Below are 21,542 nucleotides of genomic sequence, written 5' to 3' on the forward strand. Positions count from 1 at the left end.
ATTTTCAGTCCAAATTATTTGATGTTTTATCAACATTTATTTACTGATCACACTTCAATGAACAAACATCAGACTTAAGTACAAAAATTGAAAGAATACCAGAATAAAATGGACTATTGGATTTAATGGACACTTCAACTCTGAACAGCTTTAAACTAAAACATTCATTGCAGAAAAAGCATCCCCAATACCAAAAAAATTGTTTAATTACCAATTATTACTCTACAGAAATATCCACAGATAATATGATAGTACAGATCTGAAGTAGAAAGTTGAAAAATAGATACTTTCTTTTTGTACATCCATAACAAAGAAATCAATCTTTAAATACAGTGTACCTAAATGATTAGTGAGCTGTAACATTTAAATATTGAAATCAAGGATACCTGTACACACATATAATTTATGTAACAGGTACATGGTACACATTATGCATAAATATGTAGGGAAAATTCTGTTAAAAGTCTGGATTTGTCATTAAATGTATTTTTGTATCAATGCATATTAAGATGGCTTATGAGAATGGCTCTGTTAGACTCAATATTTGTGAATCAGATTCTATGGAATGTATATCAAAACCGGATGATTTTTTTATGGGTATTCAGTATAAATATGGAATGGACTTTCAGTATTGATATGGCAGGACAAAGCATGAGAGTATATGTATGTATGTGACAAAGTGATAACCAACAACATACCTTTAAACTCTCTACTTACAAATCCTGAAATTGCAGGAGATTGCCAATGTCCCATTAAAAATAATGTGTCTATGAGGTGTTTTATTTTAACATTGCAAATATAAATTGACAGTATTATGAAGAGGGAACAGTTTTACACTGCCTTAATAGGAAGGATACCCGATATGTGTAATTTCTCTGCAAAACTTTGTCATATCTTCATTACCCGTACATGTTCCATCAACCCATCAGCACATAACATTTAGTTAAATATGTGATATTTTACAAGTGAAATAAAGTTTGATTAATTTTGATCATGCACTGTATTATGTAAACAATGAAGACAATTTCTCACAGGGATTGTCAATTTGTTGTAAACATGGAATTAAATATATAATGTTTACAATCAAACATAGATGTGTAACCTACAGCGGTAACTGACGATTTAAAGGGCAATGAATAACGAATGAGTAAACTGGGTTTTTTTATGGAAGGTGGGGGGGACGGAGGGGTGGGTGTTGGGTCAGTTGATGAAAGAAAAGGCAGGATATGTATTTTTAGATTGAAGTTTGATTGAAATATAAAGCATGCTTCCTTTATCGTGGTCAGAGAGATTTAGGATCACCAGATGTGCAATAATGAATTTATACAAAGTATCATGTAGTAACCTGTATCCTTTACAGGTATATAAATAGCTCCATCAAATACATTCAATCAGCACCCAATACTTATGATATTCAGATATAAAACCTTTAAATATTTGTATTAAAACACAACAAATACAACGACATAACAACTACATTAGGAAAAAGTCCCAACTCAATGGCCACACAGCTATGCATATATAAGAAATGTACAGAAATTTCTTTTGAGAAACGAACACTAGAACTGAAAATTGCCGGCTAATTATACCTTCTTACAATCTTTTATCAATACAGTAAAATCATAAATAAAATGCAATATACGTAGACATCTTGAAGAGACATTTCAGATATGCTATCAGCAGTGTTTTGGATACAGGAAGTTCTGACTAGAGCAGATTTAGCAGCTAGATTGAACACCAAACCAATAGGTACAGGTGTATCAGCAAAACAAGCCTAAAAGAACCATAATTGTCCCCAACAACCTAAAGCCTTGATGGCTTTCTTGAATCCAGATATTTTGAAAATGGTATGATCTGAAATTACAAAGAAAAGTATCAAATATCTATATGTAATTGTTCTCATACACCAACTTTGAGGATAAAAAAAATCTAAATCAGTTAATTAAATTGTTAATTACCTGAAAATGTTCTATCCTTGTGACAGAAGCAGCAACCATCTTAACATTTGATTGACATAGCACTTGCAATTTGTCAAAGTTCTTCTTAACCATACTTCTTAATCATAATGCTCTAAAAGTTTACATATAGAACTTTAAAAAAAAAGTTATCCATAGAGGGAATGACAGACTGGCATTAAGTGATTCTACAATATCATCCCTTGCTAGTCATTACTATGGTGTATAAACCCATACAAAATCTAAAGATTAGATAAAAAATGCTACAAAATACAAAATACACTAAAAAGACACACCAAAAAATGGGAAAGAAAATGATTGTATATACACACATTAGAGTAATTATGAATTGTAATCAGAAAAGAATCTTAAAAAATACATTGTATAATATTAGATTTTTAACCTGAGAGGAATATTACTGTGAAAAGAAATGTTTTATTCTCAGATTAAATGCACTGAACTGCATAACAAAAATTTTAATATAAATAATTTGAATGGCACTTTTTCTTCACTACAATATACATGCACTGATATATTGCAGTTCAATATCAACAGAATAAGACAACTAATCATATCCTTTTATTATTATAAAATTATTTATTGCAAGATGCAATTAGAAACTGGAGCTTCCAAAAAAAAAAAAAAAAGATTTGTGACCATTAGGTTCAAACAAAAATTAAATTTTACATTTGGCAAGCTATACTTTCACACTACTGCTTAAACAAAGGCATTTAAAGCACTATTGAATAAAACAGATGTATTGTGATGAAATTTATTTTACTCTAATTGGCAAGAAGTGGAAATTAAAAAATAAACTACATGGAAGCTGCAATCATTTGCTATATTGAGTTACAGCAAATTATGGCTTAACTTTTTAACCTGAAAGAAAATGACGAATGAGCACTTTTGGTAAGGAAGCACTGCCTTAAATGAAGCCTTTCTTCAGCCCATTAAATCTTATGTTATTGCCCAGTTGCACAGAAAATTTTGTGCATACAACATAACCATGCAATTATAGCTAATGCCAAAAAATCACACCATCTCTTTTCTGGGAACACCAAAATAGCATGTAAAAACCATTAAGTCATGTTTCATCTGTAGTGTGTTGTGATTACATCAAAGTTAAAACTGTTTCTTAAGACTGTAAGTGATGTAATCATTAATTCACGACTGTATATTGTTCATTACAACAGGATGACACTATCTATGGCCTGTAATTATACAGAAGTAACTGATCTCAACAGTGAGTAAACCACTGTCACTAAAAGTTGTATTATTCTATAAAAGAATCGCTAAAATTAAACCAAGTACAATGCACCAGACAAGTGCTTCATACACAGAAACAGTGTACCAGACAAGTGCTTCATACACAGAAACAGTGTACCAGACAAGTGCTTCATACACAGAAACAGTGTACCAGACAAGTGCTTCATACACAGAAACAGTGTACCAGACAAGTGCTTCATACACAGAAACAGTGTACCAGACAAGTGCTTCATACACAGAAACAGTGTACCAGACAAGTGCTTCATACACAGAAACAGTGTACCAGACAAGTGCTTCATACATAGAAACAGTGTACCAGACAAGTGCTTCATACACAGAAACAGTGTACCAGACAAGTGCTTCATACACAGAAACAGTGTACCAGACAAGTGCTTCATACATAAAAACAGTGTACCAGACAAGTGCTTCATACATAAAAACAGTGTACCAGACAAGTGCTTCATACACAGAAACAGTGTACCAGACAAGTGCTTCATACACAGAAACAGTGTACCAGACAAGTGCTTCATACACAGAAACAGTGTACCAGACAAGTGCTTCATACACAGAAACAGTGTACCAGACAAGTGCTTCATACACAGAAACAGTGTACCAGACAAGTGCTTCATACACAGAAACAGTGTACCAGACAAGTGCTTCATACATAAAAACAGTGTACCAGACAAGTGCTTCATACATAGAAACAGTGTACTTGACAAGTGCTTCATACACAGAAACAGTGTACCAGACAAGTGCTTCATACACAGAAACAGTGTACCAGACAAGTGCTTCATACACAGAAACAGTGTACCAGACAAGTGCTTCATACACAGAAACAGTGTACCAGACAAGTGCTTCATACACAGAAACAGTGTACCAGACAAGTGCTTCATACACAGAAACAGTGTACCAGACAAGTGCTTCATACACAGAAACAGTGTACCAGACAAGTGCTTCATACATAGAAACAGTGTACCAGACAAGTGCTTCATACACAGAAACAGTGTACCAGACAAGTGCTTCATACACAGAAACAGTGTACCAGACAAGTGCTTCATACATAAAAACAGTGTACCAGACAAGTGCTTCATACATAGAAACAGTGTACTTGACAAGTGCTTCATACACAGAAACAGTGTACCAGACAAGTGCTTCATACATAGAAACAGTGTACCAGACAAGTGCTTCATACACAGAAACAGTGTACCAGACAAGTGCTTCATACACAGAAACAGTGTACCAGACAAGTGCTTCATACACAGAAACAGTGTACCAGACAAGTGCTTCATACACAGAAACAGTGTACCAGACAAGTGCTTCATACACAGAAACAGTGTACCAGACAAGTGCTTCATACACAGAAACAGTGTACCAGACAAGTGCTTCATACATAGAAACAGTGTACCTGACAAGTGCTTCATACATAGAAACAGTGTACCAGACAAGTGCTTCATACATAGAAACAGTGTACCTGACAAGTGCTTCATACATAAAAACAATGTACTTGACAAATATTTCAATGTACTTGACAAATATTTCATAAATAAAAACAATGTAGCTGACAAGCATTTTATACATAGAAACAATGTAACAGACAAGTATTTCATACATCAAAACAACTAGACTAGCACTTATCACACAAAACAGACTTTTATAAGATATGAAACATAAGTTATATTGTACATGTAATAACTAAATCAAGATTACCAATGTAATTTTAATGTATTTCCATGCTTTTACATTCCTGTCTATAAATCTTTCACAAACACTCACACAAAACTAATTCTAGAGAACTGCTTGCTATGAATATAAAATATTTTACTGAAATATGACAATCACCAAAACACCACTAGTGAAAACAAAAGTGAAAAGTTCTTTATTTTAACCACAATGATAGCCTCCTTTACAGTAAGTTACATACAACATAAGACTTTAACTTCAAGGTTTTGATAAAGACCATTGAATGCCCCCGGATGTTTATGTGAGTATTTTTTTCTTTAAACATTTTGGTAAATTAAGGACAACGCATCAAATTAATACTAAGAGCATGATAAAGGCTATCTAGCAATTAACTACATACCACAGATAAGTTTTGTAGTTCTGAAGAAGAAGTTTTTAAAAATTAACATCTGCCAGATAAAGGGTAATGTTCCATTACATGCAGTACACAGGCACCTTGTACCTGGTAAGCTTATCTTCATTAAAACAAACTAATAAGTGACTTGAAAGCATCAAATATATTATTCTAAGTAGTGTTGTAGATCCCCAAGAATTACCATTTTGGCAACCTGATCATTTGAAGTATTAGTAATTGTGTGAATACAAGTTATTTACCAAACTAAACAATAAATCATAATGTATAAGATAAGTTGAGCATTTCAGCATTTCTTGATAAAAATGTAAAAATAAATTTCTGGTAAAAGAATTCAAATCTCTGCACTATAAAACTAATTGTCATACACATGAAAATGTCATTGACACATTATATGTGCTTCATCATTATTAATAATTCATTATATGCACATCTGATGTGCAGTTTCAAATACACATTGTTAGCTGGTACATGACTAGAGAAACACTTCATATAAAGGTAGTACTCGCAGCCATGTTATTCCACGAGAAATAGTCAGTGACTCACAATCAGTTTATGAATGAAAGATCTAATATATAAATAGTCTATGGGTTTTGATCAATGGCTGCATCACTGGGCTCACTTATGACATAAAATAGAAATAATTAATATGTAATTAAAAAGCATGGACTGGAATGTGAGTAATACCTGACAAGAGACCCCAGGTCATTCACGGTCACCTGGATCACAATGCTTCTTGTAACATGTCTTAAAAACGATTTTATTATATATTGTACATATAGAGCAAATGTTAAATTTGTATACATTAACTGCTCTCCTATGCTAAGATTTCTTAATAAGCTTGAATTAAAAGAAATTTTCAGATTCAAGATTTGAATTTTCCTTTATAAACTCTTCCATCCAAAAACAGTAGAACATCTTTGAAATTCCAGTCAATTTGACCCATTTTGGCCTACCCATCAACTCCTTGGGGCCAGTCAAGGTCAATATGTGCATCTCCTCAAAGTGTAACTTTATACTAATACAAAAAAATTCTAACCAAATTTGAACTTTCTCTGAAGGAAAATAAACAAATAATGCTCAAAAATGTAATTTTTCTATATAAAATATAGTAAATTTTACTCCCTCCTGAAGGGGAAATGTGAGAACCTGGGATAATGAAATTTACAATTTTTATAAAGCAGCATAAGACACTTCTATTTATGAAGAGTATTTGGTTCAACATTATTTGGGTACTGAGAAGAAGTGTTTTGAAATTTCAGTCTATTTGACAAATTTTTGACACCACCCATCAGCCAAAGGGGGTCAGCCAAGGTCAATATGTGCATCTCACTAAATTGTGTTTTGAACTATTTCCAACAGAAAAATAAACAAATATTCCTCAAACATGTAATTTTCCTATATAAACTATAGTAAATTTTACCCCCTCCCCACTTTTGGTAAAGCATCTAAAGGCCTTTCCATCCAGGAAGAGTATTTTTTGACCCTGCCCAACAACCCCTGTGAGGTCAGCCAGGGCAAATATGTGTGATCAGGTTTGAACTATTTCCAATTGAAAATAAACAAATAATGTTCAAAAATGTTATTTTCCTATATAAACTACCGTTTATGGCCCTACTCCTCAAGCCCCTGGGGGTTGGGGACCATATAATTTACAATTATGGTGCAGACGTAGCCATGGAAGGTTTTTGTAAAATTTCATTGAAATTGGTTCAGGAGTTTGCTAGAAGAAGTCGAAAATGTTTGACGTTTATGATGCATGATGCCTTAAAAAAGGGGATTGCAACAGATCACCTTGAGATTTTGTCTCAGGTGACCTAAAACTCAAGGTAAATTACAGATTATCATTGAATGAGTACAGATGATGAAACAACCTCTAGGCTAATGATGGCCACATAATGTAGTGGCCCACCATTGCTTTATGAAATACACCTGAGCAACATTAAATGTCTCAAAATTATTATCATAATATCACACATGTTTTAGAATTTCTGATTTCTGCACGTTTCCGTTCAATTACTGTTGCAGCCATAGCAACTTTTGCGAATCTCGCTGTTTCAATTTTGGATGTTTCTGTTTTGGTATCATCCCACACTTTAAACAGTCTTGCTTTCTCTATTTCCAGGTCAAGAGGATCCCTGCCTTGAGCGAGCTCCTCCTTCTCCATGGCAATAACTTCCTGGGCTTGACTGATAAAGTGTTCCTGTATATTTGTGGTGACTGGATGCTCAGCAATATGGATGGTGTGGGTTAATTTCACTCTATTAACTGAAAATGAAAATGCGTTTTATTTCATGTAGAGTAATTATCAATAAAATTCATGTCTGATGATACACATCACTTAGCAGGACTAAGAGGTTCTCAATATCTCTGAAATGATGTTCATTTTTCGAATGATGGATCTGTGTGCCTTTGTGTTGATGAGCCTGACTATAACAGTATGCACATATTTATTTATGTCAACACTAACAGAAGTTTATAGTCAATAAACTCAATTTGACTATATCTCATAATTACCTAATAAAAGAGAAGGTTAAATTGAAAGACCTAAAAAGTTACCTGAGACAGAGGTTTAAATGTATGTGGCAATATATTGATTTGGCAGAATCTTCCCTACAGCAGGTACACAAACCTGGTGATGGTGATGACCCCCTGTACAGGGATGTACATGGCCTAGGTGATGGTGATGACCCCCTGTACAGGGATGTACATTGCCTAGGTGATGGTGATGACCCCCTGTACAGGGATGTACATGGCCCTGGTGATGGTGATGACCCCCTGTACAGGGATGTACATGGCCCTGGTGATAGTGACGACCCCTTGTATAGGGATGTACATGACCCTGGTGATAGTGACGACCCCTTGTATAGGGATGTACATGACCCGGGTGATAGTGACGACCCCTTGTATAGGGATGTACATGACCCGGGTGATGGGGATGACCCCCTGTACAGGGATGTACATGGCCCTGGTGATAGTGACGACCCCTTGTACAGGGATGTACATGACCCGGGTGATGCGGATGACCCCCTGTACAGGGATGTACATGGCCCTGGTGATAGTGACGACCCCTTGTACAGGGATGTACATGACCCGGGTGATGGGGATGACCCTCTTTATATGGAAGACATGATCCTAGTGATTGCGATGACTCCCTGTATAGGGATGTATATGACCTTTGTGAACGGAATGACCCCCTGTGTAGGCACTTAGCTGACTGAGGTAGTATGATAAATGGGTAGAACCCTCCCTGTGGAAGGAAGGTACATGACCCGGGTGAACGGAATGACCCCTGTGAAGGGACTTACCTGACTGAGGTAGTATGATAAATGGGTAGAACCCTCCCTGTGGAAGGAAGGTACATGACCCGGGTGAACGGAATGACCCCTGTGAAGGGACTTACCTGACTGAGGTAGTATGATAAATGGGTAGAACCCTCCCTGTGGAAGGAAGGTACATGGCCCGGGTGATGGAATGACCCCTGTGAAGGGACTTACCTGACTGAGGTAGTATGATGGGTGAACCCTCCCTGTGGAAGGAAGGTACATGACCCGGGTGAACGGAATGACCCCTGTGAAGGGACTTACCTGACTGAGGTAGTATGATAAATGGGTAGAACCCTCCCTGTGGAAGGGAGGTACATGACCCTGGTGATGATGACAACCCCTTGAAGGGACTTACCTGACTGGGTGATAAATGGGGATGACCCTCTTTATATGGAAGACATGATCCTAGCAACAACCCCCTTTATACGGTTGTACATGATCCTAGTGATTGCGATGACTCCCTGTATAGGGATATATATGACCTTGGTGAACGGAATGACACCTGTGAAGGGACTTACCTGACTGAGGTAGTATGATAAATGGGTAGAACCCTCCCTGCGGAAGGTACATGACCCGGGTGATAGCGATGTTCTTATCTATACAAAGGTAAAGGATCACAAGCTTGTCCTCCTTTTCCTTCTCAGATTCAGGGATTATCATTCCCCATCCAATCTTCTGTCCTTTGGCAACAGCTTCCAATGCTTTAACAGAACAGGGTTTATTCATTAGAAGTGGAGCAATGCTTAAATATGAAATGATATAAGACTACAGAACTTTATATTCCGAAGTTAAAGTTATCATTAATCCGTGTAACATGTTTTTGTTAAATTACCTTCTTCCTGAGCTATGAACTTAACAACATCTTGTCTGTAAATGGAAGACATTGTCAGCTCAAGTTCCTGGAAGCACGGAGTGCTCACTGCTATTCCTGCTGGAATGTGTTCAGCATCAAAGTCGTCTATAAGTTCTATCTCAAAGAAGTCGTAATCTGAAATAACCATGTATATTACACTCTGTTACACACATAAATATATCAAAGTAATTTGGAGTCTGTATATCATATGATAGACTGAATCATAGAGTATCACTAAACAGCAGCATGATGACAACACAGTTACCTTGTGTTTATTGTATGTGTCTATTAGTTTATGAAGAAGCCTTAATGCAGAACATATTACGGTAGTCAGGAATACCTTTGTCTGACATGAAGGGGTGTGGTGACTGTAGCATTATTGGCTCTATATGGTCAGGAACCATGGCAATATTGTTATCCTCATCTACCTCTGATCCACTCGGCAGCACCCAGTTTTTAATCTCGTTCTGGAAACAAGGTAAACAAGGGCCATTAAGGAGAGTTAATTTTAGAAACACATTTAACAAAAATTTAAATAGTTTTCAAAATGATACATTAGAGAAAACCTCTTTGCCATAGATGTTTTTATTTTGTTTGTTTTCCCCTTAAATCTTAAAGCATAATATAAGTAAATTGTTAAGAAATGACTAGATTTGACATTGATTTCTGATGTCTATTTATAGGCACTCTACACATGGTGCTATCTCTAACATGGAAACTCACCACTGGTGTGTTTGTTGTCTTGAAGATCTTCATCTGCCAGAACACCCTAACCTCCACCTCATAGCCATTACCACACAGCGATACAGTGGGCAGCATCTGGTCTGGGTCTAAAACAGTGTAGTGGCGTGTACCGATAGCCTTGTTGTTCTTACGGAACAATGCTACAGGCCACTTGTGTCCTATGTTACTCAGTTCCAAGTCCACAGTATCGCCTTAACAGAAATGCAACATCAAGTCAGCATAGGGTTATGACATACAGAGTGTGTTAAATGCTTATCTCAACTTTATCAACACCCAGTCACATACAAAAATGCAACATCCAGTCAGCATAGTGTTATGATATACAGAGAGTGCTGAATGCTTAACTCAACTTTATCAAAACTCAGTCACATATAAAAATGCAACATCTAGTCAGGATAGTGTTATGATATACATAGCGTGTTAAATGCTTATCTCAACTTTATCAAAATTCAGTCAGTATAACATTTCACCAGTTAAGGTTTGTTAAGAAATGGAGATAAACCACATTTCTATATTTGATTGTGAAAACAAGATTTCCAAACTGAGTAACTTTCTCAACATCACTAGGTAAATTCTTCGAAGACAAATATCAAACATATTAGTGTTGAGTTGACAGGTAACTACATTGTATATAAAAATAACTGACCTTCCTCATACCGCTCTCCCATTGTATAGCCTTGAAAGTTGCCATTGTAGTACATACGACCAACTCGTGAGGACCAGCCTGTTGAGTTGTTGACCTTCCCTGGATGATTCTTGAGGGAAAACTGGTCATTAGCTAGACCTATGTATACCACAGAATCCTCATCTGGGACAGTAAGGAATACTTTGTTAGCCAGGAGTTCGGGTAAGAGCAGGCAGATCATAACCCTTGGTTAGTAAATATGATTTATCTAATTGATATTCTATATCATGTATCTATCCTTACAACATCACATCAATTAAACCATGAATGTGTGAAATGTGGTTTTTGTCAATTTTGTAAAAATTTCAGTTACATTAATCAAATATTGTGAATATAATTCATTCCTTCAAAATTAATGATGGGGGCAAATTTGTGAATGCCCAAACTGCATGTTTGTACATTTAATGTAATTTCACAAACTTTAAAAAGTTCATCTTGATTTATTTCTTTTCCCTGATGTTTTCCTCTAAATACCTTCTAACCTTGAAAAAATAATCACTTGTCAAACAGTAGCAGCCTAGTAAGGTTTTACCGTGTATTACAATTTAATGTTACTTACGTAGAGTCTTGATCTCCATGTAATAATGGTTTTCTTCTGCTGTCATTGGCTTTAGGAACTGTACAACATGAATACCCATATGTTCTGCTGGAAGACGAACAGTACAGTGCTGCTTGCTCATATCAGGAGGCTGGACTTCATATGTATCATAAACTGGTATGTCAATTTGTAAAACATCTGATTTTCTGAACATAAATGGCCGCAGTACTTTAAAAAAAAGAACAGTATACATAAATTCACAAACAGCAAAGAACAAAAAAGAAAACTACTGGATGAAAGTTAATTAACATGGTAAAGTCTTTGATTTACATCACAATGGCATTACACAGTAGAACTTTTTGGTGACTGAACAATTTAGCAATTAGACAGTACTTTACATTAAATCAACGTGGTGTTTCCTAAACATGTCCAATCTTATTACCATTTTGCCATGGTTTTACTTTGTGGAAAACAAAAGTTCACAAAAAAAAAAAAAAACATGTGCCCAGAAAAAATATCTTATGTGGATTATTGCTAACACACTACAAGTATTTAGGGTTTAAATGATATATTGTACAATATCATGATATAAGAAACAACAAAGAATGTATTTTACTAAGGAGTTTGATAAGCCTGTTACAGACAGAGTCATGTTAACATGTATATATTCAATATCTTACCTCTTTTAAGTGTGTCAGCCATTATGTCATTCTGGGCTTCCTCAAAACTTTCCCAGAACAACTCATCATATGTCTTGTACTCTGTGATTGGAATGGTTCGATAGGACTGTGTATCAATCTTTACCTTAGGACCTGTTTAACATTGGAGTTAGATTATGTAATCCTAGAATCAGTTCAAGCTCCATCACAAAAATGTATTCACTTCAAAATTTTAAAATTATTTCTATGAATTCTATTTGTGTAATACTAGCATAAATGATGCAACTGTATTGTTGTTCTACAGAATGCACATTGCAGATGGTGAAGTTGACATAAGTTATATTTTGATAATATCCTTCAGTGATTTAGTCATGAATCTGATTAGGTAGGAACTGAACTGTCTATATCTGGGAAACTACACATTGGAAATCATGAATAGTGCCATAAAGCTATAGCATTACTTTCAATGTGTTATCAATGTAGCATTGTTACCAAATTAGTCCTACATAGATAACACTAAATTCAACCAAATTTTTATCTTATCTCCAGTTCATGTGTCATTGTCATTTGGTGCCTGAAAACTATTTCATTCAAAGCCATTTTATTCAAGAGGGAATAAGACCTCTTCCAAAGAGCTGAAAAATATTTTCTGGAGAGACGGATGTCAAACATGTTTTTATCTTGTTACTATTGTTGATAGTAGTCAAATGAAAAATGGGAACAAACATGAGTCGACCAATCAGAAGGAAAAGCCCCACAAACAGTATCAAAGACATTTATATATGGCCACTACCAAATGACAGTACACTGAACTTCCTTCTGACATAAAATCCTGTATCTATACTGGAACCTTTATCAAAGAATACTTCTTAATGTATATTACTAGCAAGCAAATCTAAAAAAGACGGACTTTGACATCTGACGACATGATAATCTAATAAATAGTTGACATACGATTAGCCCATAACTATCACCTCAATGCCCAGATAAACTTTTACTCTATCCATTGGACTTATTTGATTTTTGGAGAACAAATGATCTGATTACAAGAGATCCCAGAGGGATCTTGGCGCCCACCATTTGAGGATCTGTTTTCAGTTCTTGAAGATTTGTTTTTTTTTTTTGGGTTACAGGTTTTGTAAATGTTCATGAACTGGTCTTCATTGAATGTACTCAATGATGGCACAAGATATTTTTATTAAGCACCTATTAGCAAATATCATTTGAAAAAGATCCCAAAGTATTATTAGATAGCAGTCAGTTACAGGTGGATAATGGACATGGTCTTGAATCAATATGATAGAATATCGAAGAAAATATACTTGTGCTGTATTACTGTCAACATCCAAGTTGGCTGCCTTTGGGCCAACTTGATTTCAAATTAGTCCAAAAAAAGTACAATGCACAACTAGGGACCAAGGGAAACCAATATCTATGATATATCAGAAGTATCCATCCAGTACTTCCTCAGAAATAGCGGTAACGAGATGTTACTCTCAAACTCCAAGATGGCTGCCTGTCGGCCATCTTGAATTTGAATCAGTCCAAAAAAGGTACAATGCACAACTAGAGACCAAGGGGAACCTGCATATGAAATTTGAGAAAGATCCATCCCGTACTTTCCCAGAAATAGCTGTAACAAACTTTTACTTCCAAAATACAAGATGGCCGTCTGTCAGCCATCTTGAATTCAAATCAGTCCAAAAAAGGTACATTTCACAACTAGGGACCAAGGGGAAACTGCATATGAAATTTGAGAAAGATCCATCCAGTACTTTCCCAGAAATAGCGATAACAAGAATTGTTTACGGACAGACGGACGGACCACGGACCACGGACACAGGGCGATTTGAATACCCCACCATCTGATGATGGTGGGCTAAAAATTCCACAACATCTTGTTCTAGACAAATTATAAGATCACCATTGAGAACAGTTACAAGTGTCATGGTTGTTGATAGAAACAATTTAAAGTAAGTACTGAACAGATTTTTTCATGATTTACATGGTAATAGTATTATCAAAAAAACCTAGAAGCAAAATATTGTATTATTCCTGGATTTCATTATATGAATGATGATTTTTCCTCTTAGTGTTATTATCAATATTTCTATTTTTCCAAAAATAGAATTCCTCCTAAATAACAGTGTTTTCATTATAATAAACATGAGGAGCACTGTAATATATGTATCAGTTCAGAGTTAAATAATTTACTCAATTATTTGACTTCAAAAGTAATGAGTATTACATGATCTGAACCAGAGTATATATGTACTTACATTCACTCCTAAGGACTACAAGAGGAAAGAAGCCCCCTTCAGGCTGTATCATGTGTCTAGCCAATGCAGGCTTCTTGTCGAATGTCAGGAAGACCATAACTAACTGCTGTGACTTACAGTCAAAATCAGGTTTTCTCTGATCATCAGGATTGTAGTAAACACCAATGCCCACCGCTGTGCCAGGGCTTACCTGTGCCACTACAGAGGAAATATGTTTCAGACTTTATATGTATCCAACACATTCTGATATAGCACGGAACGAAAGAGAACATTAGATATGCTTAATTGAATGAGGACATACATATACTAAAAGAAAGTAATCCTTCCATTGACTTACAGATATTTAATGTAAATCACTCTTTCCAAAAGAAATGCACCTGAGTTATGTAATTTAATCAATAATGATTGAAAATAAATGACATACCTTTCCCATCTGCCATCCATCTAAAGTAATCCCTTAGGAAGTCACAGGTAGGACTCGGAGTCATTGGACTACAAGTGGCGACACCTATTGCAGGACTCACATTAGAACTGCCCATATCCTGTACAACAATCTCAAAATGCTGAAAACCTGAAAAATCAGAAAAAGATTATTAAAAGATGAACATGCTTCTAATATCTATGTCATGAATTCATTGTTCATGGTACACAATACACAATGTACTTCTAACAACGATCTTCCCTCTCTGAAGCTAGGTCTTTGATCTACCATCACAAACAACTAGATCTTGCCTCTTCTAGCTGTGATCTTCCTATTAAATCTCACTTCTACACACCATTAAATTTTACACCATTAGATCTTACCCTTGTACACCATTAGATCTTACCCCTGTAAACCATTAGATCTTACCCCTGTACACCATTAGATCTTACCCCTGTAAACCATTAGATCTTACCCTTGTACACCATTAGATCTTACCCTTGTACACCATTAGATCTTACCCCTGTAAACCATTAGATCTTACCCCTGTACACCATTAGATCTTACCCCTGTAAACCATTAGATCTTACCCTTGTACACCATTAGATCTTACCCTTGTACACCATTAGATCTTACCCCTGTAAACCATTAGATCTTACCTGTGTCTAGAGGCTGTGGGCTCTGTATGGGAACAACACTATTGTTTGGATGACCAGGAGATTCACTATATATAAATAACTCTTTAGCAATATCATACTGGACAAATTTTGGATGCATCCACTGAAGCATGTTTCTCTGTTGAATAAAGAAATTAAATAATATATTAGCAACCTGTAATATAAATTTTGTACATAAATAATTACAAGGACTCATCTTATATATAAACATCACTAAGAGTACCTAGAATACAACCAGTGTTTATCAGTGACGTTTCAGAAGTACTGGATACTCTCTGTCACTTTACTTACCAGACAAATCAAACTAGTAGGATACACATCGATGTTGACAATATGCCATTCACAACCAATATTGACAACTCAGTTCAGCCTTGCTCAAAATGTTTTATAACATTTAATGAAAAATATTTACTTACATCATCAAATTTAGGCACCCCTATGGCAGCTTCTGGCCACATAATGCCCATGTCTATTGGACCATTCTCCAATGTTATTGTCGGCAAAAAATCTCCATGGTTTGTTTCAAAGTGGTATCTGAAAAAATATTATACATGTATTTAAGTCAGACTCTCAACAACATCTATACCATCACTTATCTATGTTGTATATACAATTAATATAACGGATCAGTATCTATTGACAATGGTTAATCACCTATATTATAGATGTACTTATTGTTAACACAAAGGATGACTGATGGTAGAACCTTAGCTGAAAAGAGTTGATACTTTTGGCCTTTCACCCTCTGTTCCCACTCCCACCACAGATGGATTGTTTGTACAATATCTTTGATCATTCACCTGATGTTCCTAACCTTTCACCCATTTTGCTCACCACAGCCGTATTGTGTGGAAGATTTCATTGATCTTTCACTCACAATCCCATCACAGTGTCTTTTGAGACTTACCTGGTTGCCACTGGCTTCCCATTCTTAACAAACATCACAGTGGACATGGTTTGGCCAAAGTAGGTTATCATAACTCCGAACGTGTCACCTGTAATATCCTCAGGTGTTAGTTTCATTTTCAATTATAGACCAATTGACATTCAACAAGCTCAATATCAATTCAATTTTTTATGAAATCATTTTTTCATATTTAATTAAAAAAAAGACAGCAGCCATAGTCATCTCTTCCTTTGCTCTTATCATAACATTGTGCCATCCATCGCAAAAACATGTAATGATAGAGTAATTGTAAAATCATTGTTCTCTGCTTAAGGCAGGAAAAAATAAATTTTTCTATGAAAAATCATGATATATAAAAATTTGATGTCACAAAAGTCACAAAATGTTCCTCTTGTTTCATCAAGTACATTACTTGTATCTATTGAAAGAAAACAAGAGCAGAAAAAAAAGAATTTGAATTAAAATTGGAATATGATAACATACAGAAATTTTCAACTTCTAAAGTCACATACAATCCACAGATCAAATGTAAACTATCTACACCTGCTAATGCTAACCTACCAATTCTGAACTTCTCTCCATTGCTGTTTGCGATATCACTATGACATGTATAGCAGCTGCCATTGTTACTATGGTACCCCACAGTCCTGTTCCAATTCCCAGGGTGTGCATCTTCAGCAATGTTGGGTCCAGCTATCCCAATTGTAATTTTACTCTTTGATGCTAAAAAAAGATCAAATTATTATGTGCTCTTGAAATCTTTTGTATATTTTATTTTCTCTTTAAACATGATAAAGCAGTCATAAGCTAGTCTTTGGCCTTTTTGATATATCGTTTCTGAAGATATCTCTTTTCTACCACTATAGTAACCATTCTATGCAACATTAAAAGTAATACAAAATTATATAAGTTGATCCATTTTTAATGTAGTTAAATATCCTTGATATAATTTCAGAATTTTCACAAATTTTCTGTGGTTCATTTCTTAATGCAAATTCTATTTGGACCAAATTACATGTAGTTTACTGTTTTTGTATGGTTTTTGCCAATTCTGCTTTGTTTATTTTGTGGAAACCAAGTTTGTGCCAACTGGGTTTTTTTGTTAACTATGAAAACTGATCACTTCATTATCTAACTATACTCATGACGAGTACTATGATTATAATAACATAACATCCTTTTTTTGGTTTTTTTTTTTAAAAATCTTTTATATTTTGTTTTGTTTTAATGGATCAAATAAATATTTAACACCAAAATGTTGCGCTTTTGTGTAACAATAAAACAAACTGAAAACATGATATAACACAGTAGAAAATACATAAATGAACTTACACAATGCTCTAATCTGACCAAAGAAATATGGATAACGAGGAGTGAGAGGCTTTGTGCACTGTAAAAAATTACTGGTTTCAGAAAATTGTTTGAGCTGGACATCTGTGATCTGGCCAGGAAATGGAGGATGTCCATCAAACACTATATCACCAGCATAGCGGAACAAGTCTGCCATCCTCTTACCCTGTGTTCACCTCCCAACAAAATCTGAGAACAAACAAAAATAGAAATAAAAATACGGGGTCAGGTGAAATTTTTTAATGTCACATGACTGGGCTGTTGAAATGTTCTGTGGTCAGAGTAACGTAATTTCTCAACATTATGTTACCTGTATATTTAATGTACGGAGTATTTTGCACATATATGTGATGTCCAGTTTATATTTATCATTTCATTTCAAGTGAATTAAGATGATGATACAGTAGCAACAATTAAGTTTCCGAGTGTGATATCATACATTCAACTGAATATATATTGTAAGGTAATGTGGGATTATCCATGGGATTAGATCGGACTCATCATAAATATATACTGCTGCAAAGCCAAAACTATTTCTTTATACAGAAAAAAAACCATCACTGTAATTTACCATGATTCTATCATATAGCCTGAGACAAACGCTACCTCTGTCTGGAAATACATCGACGTCTACTTTTTTTTCTCTCTGACATTTGTAAATATCCATGTGATTAATCTTTAGCTATTTTACACTCAATTATAAAACGCATGTGTTCAGAAGTTGATATGTGAGTGAAAATGACGAGATCTCTATTTTATGAGTATTTCCCAATGATTAAAACAGTATTTTAGACAACAATTGTCATGGATTCAGTGAACGATCAGTGACGATAGCGACACTGACCAACCAACGTCGTACTCATGAAGTTTCTTTGATAACAAATACGCACGTTGGAATTACTAGTTTTCCCACGATTTTCTGATACTGCCGAGATCTACAGAGAATTTGTAATACAAACTTACACATCTTTTGTATCTGTAAACAAGTTTCATTCATAAACGATACATTTTTTCTTCATCCTGAATCATGTTTACATTGTTGCTAAACACCGAGTGCATGTGAGTAAAGCTAAAATCCAGAGATACTCCGAACAACGTTGTACTATTTCATGTCATAGACAAAAGGCCATCTGGGGAGTGTCCATTGAGCACAGTTTTGTAGCTCATCTGGTCCGCAGTAATTTCTTAAAAGTTCGGTAACAACCTGAAGCATTTTTCGTGATTTGTATAAGCAGTTGGTCTCGGGCCCGTGGGGTGGAAGGACCGGGGGCCCAATAAAGGGAAATAGAACACATTCTTTAAAATCCTTATTTTACTGAAAGAATGCGATGTTTAATCAAACAATACACTTCAGGTTGAAAAGGAAATCGTATTTGATAAACGGTGAGACTTGATCCCATGAGGCTGGATGGGATGGAGCCCTATAGTTGAATAGAGCATCGTCTTCTGTAGAAATGCGGCATGGATTCAGTTAGGCATGAAGCATTCTTGGATGATGGAAAATCAATTTAGTATAAGCAGTGAGTTTCGACCCCTTGTTGCGGACGGATGGGTCCCGATAGCGGAAACAGAGCAAATTCTTTAAAACTCCTATTCTTCTGTAGGAATATCAAGATTTTGTCCAAGTTTGGTCTGAACTTCGCGGCATCCTTGGTAAATGTGACTGAATATCAACATGTATGAATAGTGGTCTCGATCCGCTGGGGCAGATAGGGGAAACTAAGGAATCACCTAACATCCTTCTTTAGTTCTTCAGTTGGGATGAAGGTATTTTATCAAAATCTGGTTTTATTCTTCTGAAACATTCGAGGGAAACTGAGAACCAGTTTTGTATCTAACTCTAAATTTGCATCAAAAGGGTGCTTTTAACCCGCATGTCTTAAGTACAGTCTTCAAGATTTAAGCCTTGTATACAGCACTGGTGGACTTTTCGTCCCCGAGGTTTGCGATAACCTGCATGCCACGTTTAACTTAATTTGAATAGTGACAGAGTTCAGAATGTATACATGAATCTGACATTGTTATGAAATTCTCACAAAATTAAAAATAAAAGTTTAGACTCTTTCTACGCATGGACGATGTACAGATATATATATGATGCAGTTTAGTTCATTTTTGGCTCTAAATTTGTACTAAAGGGTGTTATTTACTTGTGTGTCTTTTGTACAATATGCGGACCCTTTTGTACAACATGCGGAACCTGAATAGCAACAAAGCACCCGAATACACACGTGAAATAACACCATCGTCACGTCTTTAAGTCACATGATATCTATCCTCGAAATTACAGGAGTTACGACCACAAACGATCTCTTCGCAGTGAGCGAAAGTGATCGTGTGGTATGTATACTCATATATGTAGCTGTATGTAAACCATCCACAGATGGTCAAAGGGGAGATAACTTCGATAACTGTGTTACATGATTGCCTCCCTTGTTTACTGTAACTCTCGTGTGTTAGGAGGCGACTAAAGGACGATAGTTGGGTAGCAGGAAACAGTTAATTTGCATTTTGGTAGCAGTACAGTTTCTCGGTGGCCATTAATTACCCCATTATAAAGGTTTTAATTAAAAATGAAAAAAAAATCCTTGCTAAAATTGGTCCTGTCATGTTAAAGTGGACAATGTAGGGTTTCACTTTTTTTTTCAGGATAATATTTTATGAAAATTTCACTTCCTGTAAAGCTAGTTTTTGGTGCATAGATACAGATTCGAGACTGCCCAAAAAGTAATCTCCAACATAAAGCTATAATATTATTCTGAAAAAAATGAAACCCCACATTGTCCACTTTAACAAGACAGGACCAATTTTAGCAAGGATTTATTTTTTTCAATTTTGTTCAAAACCTTTATAATGGGGTAATCTAAAGAACAAAAAAAAAATCCCCCATGGCCACACCGAGAAACTGTGTACTGCTACCTATGTATAGGCATATTCCCTCTCATTACCAAGAGCCTAATTCCCGACACGTGATCCCTGGAATATCGAGGATAATAATTAATAAAAATAATAATAGTGAAAATCGTACCACCAGGGACAAAATAATTACATATATCTTACAGTGAGACTAGTTTGAGTTTTCGCTTATTTGGCAGAAACAAGAGTTATATGATATAGCTATCAAACGTGCATATGTCTATTTTATCTAATATAGGTGTGTATTACTTCTCGAAATTATAGATGTCTTACTTGTCCAATGCACATGTGTCTTACTTGTCCAACGCCCAAGTACTTCTACCTCGTCAAAATCGACTTTGTCTCTTATTAACACTTACGTTATAGAATCACCAAACAGATGACTTAATCAAGAAGATTAACTTACTCATCGAGTGGGTATGAAAATGTCAATATCGGGGTTAGCCACTAAACGCTGTGTCACATAATCTTTTCCTTTGAGACCATGATGGAGATGCTATAAGGTGATATTACCCCCGAGGTATTTATCAAGGTTGGACTTCATGTGTTCAAACACCACAATACACAGGTAAGTGATTGGTCTTTAATTACCGGTCCTGTATTTACCACCTTTTATAGGGTGGCGTTGGACGGTGCTTGTTGTTGATCAGGTCGATGGTAACTTGTCTTATGTTGTAAACAGTATCTGAAAAATTGGAGCCAAATCACTGCGGGGTTCTTTCAAGACCACTGGTTTAATGTTATCTGGGCAGACTGCTTTGATGGTATTTCGGTTCCACATATTGTACAAAAGATACACAAGTGAATAGCACCCTTTCATACAAATTTAGAGTTAGATACCGTAGATCCAAACAGAGAATTAAACTGCATCATA

General features: G+C 35.5%; 1 protein-coding gene across 1 annotated transcript; it reads right to left on the reverse strand.

Annotated features, from left to right (window-relative positions):
* Nucleotides 1-7,276: 7,276 nt before the first annotated feature.
* Nucleotides 7,277-17,909, reverse strand: LOC132560673 (uncharacterized). The gene is made up of 15 exons (XM_060225344.1): nt 17,735-17,909; nt 16,964-17,125; nt 16,403-16,490; nt 15,912-16,029; nt 15,478-15,613; nt 14,822-14,968; nt 14,398-14,595; nt 12,140-12,271; nt 11,481-11,687; nt 10,883-11,044; nt 10,216-10,427; nt 9,833-9,959; nt 9,472-9,627; nt 9,158-9,340; nt 7,277-7,581 (listed from the first exon to the last, which is right to left on the reverse strand). Exons 1-15 carry the CDS (start codon nt 17,907-17,909, stop codon nt 7,277-7,279), a joined length of 2,508 nt encoding a protein of 835 aa, XP_060081327.1.
* Nucleotides 17,910-21,542: the final 3,633 nt, after the last annotated feature.

Source organism: Ylistrum balloti, unplaced genomic scaffold (assembly GCF_031769215.1).
Source record: "Ylistrum balloti isolate Yb309-2 unplaced genomic scaffold, AGI_CSIRO_Ybal_v1 Utg371094, whole genome shotgun sequence".
Classification (NCBI taxonomy): domain Eukaryota; kingdom Metazoa; phylum Mollusca; class Bivalvia; order Pectinida; family Pectinidae; genus Ylistrum; species Ylistrum balloti.